The 8,590-nt window shown below is 44.1% G+C and overlaps 1 protein-coding gene across 2 annotated transcripts; it reads left to right on the top strand.

Moving 5' to 3' along the window:
• Positions 1-1,058: 1,058 nt before the first annotated feature.
• LOC148120193 (disks large homolog 5-like) lies at positions 1,059-7,780 on the top strand. 2 transcript variants are annotated; one of them, XM_087912084.1, is made up of 5 exons: positions 1,061-1,236; positions 2,298-2,451; positions 4,114-5,092; positions 5,434-5,549; positions 6,676-7,780. In XM_087912084.1, exons 3-5 carry the CDS (start codon positions 4,934-4,936, stop codon positions 6,788-6,790), a joined length of 390 nt encoding a protein of 129 aa, XP_087768210.1. In that variant the 5' UTR covers positions 1,061-1,236; positions 2,298-2,451; positions 4,114-4,933; the 3' UTR covers positions 6,791-7,780. The 2 variants fall into 2 exon arrangements, with proteins under 2 accessions (XP_087768209.1, XP_087768210.1); XM_087912083.1 differs by lacking the exons at positions 5,434-5,549; positions 6,676-7,780 and having other exon boundaries at positions 1,059-1,236; positions 4,114-5,023.
• Positions 7,781-8,590: the final 810 nt, after the last annotated feature.

Below are 8,590 nucleotides of genomic sequence, written 5' to 3'. Positions count from 1 at the left end.
ACTCAGGGTGTTGTGGCTGCATTGTAAATGAGAGATTATGCGTTTCTTAAAGCCTGTCTCAAAGAAAATCTTCAGAGAAAAACAGGATTAGTAGATGAGGCCTGGGTGGTAGGGTATATTTCCATTTTATTTGTTGAGACAGACTCATGTCTCCTATGCTGTCCTCACACTAGCTTTGCAGGTTCACCTTGAGTGTAAATCATCCAGCTTCCAGTGCATCAGAACTGCAACTTCAAGTAGGGCCCACAAGGACAATGAGGACAGCATGAATCATTGAGCTCAGGATAGGCACTCAGTCTGTCGACTGGGTGTGTCTACAGCTGTTGACTTTCTTTTTGCACTATGCGTTCTTTCATTCCCAAGAGGCAGAATCTCACTGTAACTCAGAGAGGCTGATAACTAAGCCTGCATTGGTGTCTTTGGTACAGAATGGAGAGCACTACACTCAGCCTGAGGGTTTTTTCTCTGGGGGACCCTCTATATCAGGTTCCTCTGCCAATGGATCATCATACTTTTGTCAATACCCTGGTGGGTGCATTCTCTAAGTGCTTAGGAATCCTGAAGCAACTTTCTAAAGATAAGCACATTGCTTCCATGACTGTACCCTAAGCCTGCAGATTCATTCTGAATGTGCTTTCAAACACCCGTACTTGAGGAAGTTGGAGGTTTCATTTACATGCATTTTGACATGATTTCTCAGTAATATTCAATTGTTCACATTGATGAATGGAGGAATGGAGGAATTCTGAGGAATGAATGAGACTTTCCTAGGCAATCTTGGAAAGAACAGCTCAGTTCTCAACATGGGAAATACCATGGGCCTTCCAGTCAACCTAACAGAATTCTGGCTTTGGAAGAATAGGCATTGATAGTTTTCCTCTGTGTTTCCAGGGAGACTGCTGGAAAGGGAACCTGAATTTCTGGTCGTTTGAGGAAAGGTAATTAGCAGGGTGGCAAGTGCAGGTCCTCATGACATCAGCAGTCTCTGGGCATTTTACTGTATCCTGGAGACCTCTTGGAATCCCAAGTGATGTCATCAGTGTTGTAGCAACACCAACTGCCCTTAGGATATTCCTTCAACTGCCCATAGTGGACATCATTAGAGATGTTGTCTAGACTCAGGTGTCTACTTGGGAGGGAGAATGGAGGTCATCCAGGGAACAGAGAGACAGAAAGGATCTGCTTTTAAGTCCCAGAGAAAAACACGAAGAAGTAAATTGTTCTGGCGAGCGCAGAGTGAGTCCTGGGCAGGGCATGGGGAACTTGTTGGTGGAGGTGGGCTTGAATTTGGCCTTCCAGTCATGGGTCATCAGGTTTTGTGCCTCTGAGAAGCAAATGGACTTCCCTCCTTATTGTAATTCCTGAAAGGCAAGGATTCCAGAACATTGATTTGTTCATCTCCTCAACCACAGGCTGACCTGGGCAAGGTTATTGTGCTGGGAGCACCACTTAGCTTTTATCTTTGCTGTGGTTTGGGGAAAATGTGGGGTCAGAAAGAGACCATCAGGAGGAAAGGAGGGGATAATGTGACCCCTTCTTAGGGCACACATCACTGTACTTCACCTTCAGTAGTTTTTTGGGGTTTTTTTTTTTGTTTGTTTTTTGTTATGTTCAGTGACTGCCTTACACTATTCTCACAGAGAGAAAAGCACTTCTGACCATGACATTGTGTCCTTAGACTGTACAGCAGAATTCCTTTGATGATCTTTTCCTGACTGTGGCTACCTTAGAGTTCTGAATTAGCAGCTAAGGATGGCAGGCAGTTGTCTAGTGTAGAAAAACAACTGTCAGACGTATGGTACCAGGCCAGAGATTGGCTGCTTTCTGCCAGCTTCAATGTTCTGGGCTGTCAGTGTGGTGACTTGGTGAGTCTGCTGACCATGTTGTGCCACTGTGTGACTTTCCAATCCACAGCCATGGTCCTGGAGTGGCCAGTCAGTGTATCTGGGCTCCTTACAACACCTGAGTACCTGTGCACTCTTATTGTTCTCCTGGCTTCTGAAACCACAGACAGGCTTCAGGGCTCTGGACCATGCTACATCCTGTGCTGCTGTGAATAAGCCTGAAGAGGTGTTTGGTGTCTTCTCCTGAAGCCTCTGCAGGGAGGCAAAGGAAACTTCAGACTGCTAGAGTAATGGGAGAGCTGAGATCCAGAGTGGAAATCTCTCAACATGGACCAAAAATATTTGCTTTTCAATGGGTTTCATACATGATCTTGCTGTTTAGGTCTCAGGGCTGTCTGTCCATCCTCTATTCCTTGTCATGTGCAACATTACTTGTGTTCTATCTCCCCACAGGGGATGATATAGAGCCAATGTCAGACGAAATTCTCTTCACCATGAAACTGAAGGAAAAGGGGGAGCTGACCAGGGAGCTGCAGCTGATAACCAGCCAAAGGAATAAGTTACAAGCACGCCTCTTCCCCATCACAGAAGGAACTGTGGACAATAGGTATGCATCATTTCAGACTTCACTGGGCTGTCAGCAGTGTCCCCTCACCTGCTTTCTCTTTGGGTCTTGGCTTCCACAGTGACATCTGATATGAGCTTTTGATAGCTCATGCCCTCTGGACCAATAGTTAGTTTGCATGGGACTGACCTAGGACCTCTGTTCACGTGTGACAGTTGTGTAGTTTGGTCAGTTTATAGGGTCCTAATAGTGAGATCAGAGCCTGTGCTTGGAGTTTTGTTGCCTTGTGTGAACAAGTTCCCATGCTGGATTACCTTGCCTAGCCTTGAAATAAGGCAAGAAGCTCTGCCCTGCCTCAGCTTGATTTGCCATGCTTTGCTCAAGCCCATGGAAGGCCTGCCCCTTTCTGAGTGGAGACAGAGGAGGCATGGGAGGAGAGGGGTTAGATTGGAAAGGGAGGCAATTAGGAGGGAAAACTGGAGTTGGTACATAAAATAAACGGAAAATGCTGTTTAAATAAAAGTCAAATAATTAAATCCTGATAAAAAGGTGTTGGTTTCTTGGAGGCTGCAACTCTGGAGTGCCTCTGTGCCTCACCTTGCATCCAAAATTCTTCTCAGAGGAGAGGCACACCTGAAGTTTTGGAGGACGTTAGAGATTAGGACTCTAACTATTCTCTTTTTTCCAAATGAAATCCAGAGCTTGTAATCTCAGTCACACAACTCAGAGACAGCAGCAGTAATGTATAATTTCCAGCATGTATTTGGAAAGGACTTTACAGGTGGTGGCTTGTGTGAGATACTAGTTGCTGTTTGTTTGTGGTGAGACTTTGAACTTGACTGGTAGGTGATTGTGTGCTGGAAACTCCTGGTAGCAGCTGGATGGGCCTTGTTCCCTCTCAGTGTACAACTGGATGTCCTGAGGCTCATCACATTTTCTATCTATTATTGTAATAATTCTCTTAGATGATAAGGCTCCACACATTTTTTTAGCGTGCACTTGTGGTCACTCTCCCATTCTGTGTCTCTATTGTTCTCTTTCTATCTCTATGTCTCTCTCTCTCTCTCTCTCTCTCTCTCTCTCTCTCTCTCTCTCTCTCTGTGTGTGTGTGTGTACATACATACAGTTTAATGTTTGTGTGTGCCAAGAGTTACTGGGAGACAGAGATCTGTATCGGGGACTGAGGATGTGCCTGTCCCACTTTCCAGGTGATGCCAGTACTGAGGTCCAGGAGCACCACTTTAATCAGCATAGCTCTTGTTCTGTACTTACCTTGGTGGCACCTAGGAATTGCTTGGGCAGTTTATATCACCGTCCAGCTCTTGGGCCTAAAACTCAAACTTATGTGCTCTGTCTAAATGTTCAGTAATTTGTCAGCCAGGCTCTAGAATAGCTGTAGGTAAATGGGAGAATTGTCACTACAACATGTGGAGTGCCAAGACCTGTGTCATAGACTCCTGGTAACATAGAGAACAAGACTGAACCTCTTGGCAGTCTGAGTGAGATCTTGCAGCCAGCAAAGCTTCCATCTGAACCTGAGTCTCAGCCATCTTGGGCCCAGCATTCCAACTGAAGAGCACCCAGTGGTTCTAGGCCATGGAGGCTGAATGTGGCATCCACAGTGCTGTGGTGAACCAGAGTACAACTTGATTTCCCATGATACTTGAGAACCTGTGTTCATGGGGTCTTTCTTCCTGTTTCTAGGCCCTACCCCAAGCCACATCCTTTGTATGAAGAACTGAAGTCGGAACATGATGAGGTCATGATGCAACTGAAGAGATTGGAAAATGAGAATACCAAGGCCTCACACAAGTTCAGTGAGCTGATCGAGGAGACAGTCTTCTGTCAGTAAGGCCCATCTTGACACGGACTCCCACAATTGTGCAATGGACATCTATGCCTTTCTTTTTCTGGATGGAGAATCGCCAACTGTGGTTGTAACCTTTCCGCTTCATAGTAAGCAGCTCTTGGACTTTTTCTCTCAGACTCAGTATTGCTAAGTGAAAAAGGGACAGTTAAGCCCTGACACCATTGTCCTAGAGCCTCATGAGCCTCGAAGAAAAAAAGGGATTTGCAGTGTGAGGAGAATGTCTGGCAGCCTTAGGCATCTGGAGCTCCGGACCAAGCTTTACACATATGGCGGTTGAGGAACCTGTAGATAGAATAGAATCACCTTGGGTCTCTTGTCTTCCCTTGGAGGGTATTTGCCCACTGCATGCTAATGTTTCTCCATTACCACAGAGTGCTTAGGACAGCTGGTAGACTCTCCTTTCTATTGAAGGGACATGGATCCTTTTTTGTGTTGGGGCTTTCCATAGTAGCTTGATACTTTCCAGTCTTAGCTGTTCTCTCATTTTGGCTTCTGAATGCAGCTGTCCTGGCTGAATCAGACTCCCAGTTAAGTCTTCTAGGAATCATAAAGCCTTTTAGGGTGCTGATTCCTGGAGGCAGGGTTAGCAGGAGGAGGCTTGCAAGGCCTTAGTATGCAGAGTGTTTCTCCAGGGGTCTGCACAGCCATCTCCTGATGCAACAGACTCAGCTGGAGAAGAAAGTGGACATGCTGAAGCAGGAGAAAAAGAAGCTGTTGGAGGACTGGGTCCTGCTGAAGCCCCACTTGGAGGACTGGAAATTGATCTGCAGGGACAAAGAAGACACCAGTGATCTCAAAACCCAGCAACAACAGGTAGGGCCAGGCAAGTAGGTCAGGATGAGATCAACCACCATTTGCCCATTTGACTGCCTCTCTGCCCATCCATCCATTCATGTTTTTGCCCATCTCCTTACTCATCCATAGTCCCATCCAGCTACCAACTCCATGCTATCTGGGTGTTCATTTCAGTGTTCATGTACAAGTACTGCTGTGTTTCTAGTCAGTCTCTTGATTAAATCAGGGTTTCTTCCTAGGCCAGTTGGTTTTGTTTGCCTGACTGGCTGCCCAGCAAGCTATTTAGATCCTTTATATTTGCTTAGGTTAGTATGACAGTCTGTAGCCCTCCACTAAGAAGGCAATATTCTAATGAACAGGAGCTCAAGAGGCTGGAAGAAAGACTTCAGTTTCTGCTGAAGCAGAAGGAGGTGATCACTCCTGAAAAGGACATGGCAGAAAATCTACAGCATCACTTTGACACCTCCCAGATGAGGTAAGAGCACAGACTGGGAGGGGGAGGTAGAGTCAAGTGGGTCCCCTGTACCTGGAATCTGTGTCATTGGTGGGTTTCTGCTCATCTATGTGGCTCCCAACAAGAAACAAGGAGCAAAGACCTCAGAGAATTTCTGCTGATACAGTCAACAAGATCTTTCTAGTAAATCATACGTTTGACACTCAGTGAGTCTGTAGAACTGAGTCTTCCTTTGTCCCTTCAGAACCCTCTATATGTGTTCTCAGCAGGCTTTCCCTGAAGCCACAGAGAGCTTCCTGTTGCATCCCCCATCATATTGGATTTAAAGTTGTTCACCATGGGGCCTGGTTGAAATTGCAATTTTATTTAGAAAAATATCATGTAGACAATAGATTCCCACCTTTGAACAAAGCCTTCTGCAGCATTTTCCCATTTCCCATGAAAAGTGTTCTCTGCAGAGAATAGGATAATGACTTTTGAGAATGAACCCTGGCAGATGTGTCAGCTTCAGGGACGATCAGACCATTCTTAGACTGTGCTATCACAGACTCCCAAAGAGAGTCTGGATGCAGATTCCAAACTCTAGTCCTGAGAAATTCTTTGTGGTCCCAGAGCCCCAGAAGAGCCAGTGTTCTCAGGCACACATCACAGGAAATGCTGTTCTAGCATGACAGACTCTATCATACATGTTGTTCATGTTCAAGATGCCTTATGAGCATTAGGACTGAGCTAGCCTCATGACCTTGTTCAGTAACCCAGGATGCAAGACACTTTTATGTCTATTTATAAAATGATGCAGTCCATCTCATCTTGTACAGCATGTGTATTTTTCTTATTGGGAATATAGTAATATATTTCTGACATTTACAAAATGAGTTCCCGATATATAGGAGCATGTCCTAATCTTTCAAATAGAATGGACAACACAGAGTGATTATTTTAAATCATGACTTATGTTTTGGAATGAGAAAATTTTAGTCCCAGCTACTCTATGATCCTAATTTCTTGAGGTTACCAACAATGACATCAGTCAAAAGATGAATTTTGACTGTCAAGCACAGCTGAGGTGGAGGGAGGCAGCTGCTTGACATCCAACATAGAAGCTCCTCACAAAGGATGTGTCATAAATGTTTTTTTTTTCTCTCAGGTGCAAAAAGCTTCAGACTGATCGGGAACAGGCAACAGCCCAGGATGAGAGCCACCTGAAGAAGGAGCTGCTAGAGTCAGAGCCACCTGCTGAGTCCACCCCCAGCAAATACTGAATTCTGGGGATGCATACTCTTCCTCAAGTTTGCTTTCCCATTTGGAATAGACCCTGATTATGACTAACCAGTGACCCAGAATGGCTGCTTTTGGGTCTTAATTCCTCCTTGATAACAGTCCTTAAGAGAACTGAAAAAACAACAAAGGACCTTGCACCTGTGACATTGTTCATATTAGGGTCAAGGCCTCCAGACAAAAAGACCCTTCTTGTTGTTGTGAACTCACCAGTGAGGGAAACACCAAATGACCTCCAGGTGATCATACCCAGTGTGTTATATATCTGTTGACTCAGTTCTTCTGAAGAAAAAAAAAGCAGATTAATATGCTTGGGAAGCAGAAAATCTTAGACAAATTTAATCAAAAATCTACATTTACTAGTAAATGGCCTGATCCTTGGGGAGAACTTGACATATACAGACCCTAAGAATGACTGTAGATATCCTGAAAAATCTACATCAGTTCCAATGGGTGACAGCCTCGCTACAATGTCTTCAAAGCAAGCCACAGCCTGTTAAAGTTCTGTGCTATTCCATCTGCCTTGATGAATGCTAATTAGTTTAAATTTTGTTTGCTTTCTGCTTTATACTTTTGGTTTTGATTATTTTGGTTTTGGTTTCTTTATTATGATGTTATTTGTTCTTGTTATTTTCTTAGTTTGATAAGGTTATTCAGTGTTTATGTTGACAGCCCTTTTATTGTCCCTTGTGAGAGAAATGTATTTCTTTGTAAATAAAAAAGCAATTTCCAACTCATCACACTTAAATCCAACTTCTTTAGTCAGGGGTAATGTCATACTCTTATAACCCCAGAAATCATGAGGAAATATGGATCGCTGTGAGTTTATTCTGATATGAGGCAGAATGGGCCACATAGTGAGTTCCCAGACAGCCTGACAGACATAGCAGTTTGGCGTCTTGTGTGTGCATAGCTAGGCTTACTCCACATATACTTACCTGATGATGAAATAATTTTCTCATGCTGTATCTACACCGTCACGTATTTAGTTACCCCTAATAAAGTACTCGATAGATACACTTTTATAAACTGCTTATAAGGACTAAATTATTGAGAAATACATCCTTTTTCTTTATAGATTCTCGGGCCAGAAACACATTCATTATGGGAACATGAAAGAAATCAGAAATAACAGAGTGATCTGCCTCTGTTTTTCTTGAAATACAGCATCAGTCATAACCACGCCACACATAATTACCTTCCCAGTCACTTTGGGACATAACCTTTTAAAGAGTCTGTTGGCTTTGATCTTGTATTTGACAACATGCATACAGTTCCTGTAGAGATCAGAAGATGCACACTGGATTCCCAGTCACAAATGGTTGTTGGGAGCCATAGGAGAAAACAGTAAAGACTCTTACACTGTGAGGCATCTGTCTAGCTTCTAGTCAACGTTTGTCCTGCAAACCATAGATGCTGTTTTAGTTAGATTGTATCAGCCCACACCAAAGAGAGAAGTCTCTGGAGATGTGTAGGGACAGGTATGTGAGGTAGGCATGCTAATTTTCTTAGACTCCCAAATGTCTGTGCTTGGCTCAGTTGTCCTCACTGATCTCTGTGGGTTCAGGCTCATGCCACAGCATCACTTATTATTAGTGCTGGAGTGGATCTGTCACCTCTCATCTGGGATAACAATGTACATCATTCACATCTGATGAAATGCAGAGTTGACACAATCCACTTTTGACCTTGATTTGGGATAAGGATTCCTTGACAGCAAAAATCTCCAGCTAAGCAGTGTAGAAAAGGAGGTCCTCAGTGTGGAGAAAGAGGTCAAGAGTAGG

This window comes from Myodes glareolus, chromosome 12 (assembly GCF_982192425.1).
Source record: "Myodes glareolus chromosome 12, mMyoGla1.1, whole genome shotgun sequence".
NCBI classification, from domain to species: domain Eukaryota; kingdom Metazoa; phylum Chordata; class Mammalia; order Rodentia; family Cricetidae; genus Myodes; species Myodes glareolus.
Note: the sequence above shows the minus strand (reverse complement) of the source record. Positions and strands in the feature narration are given on the sequence as shown.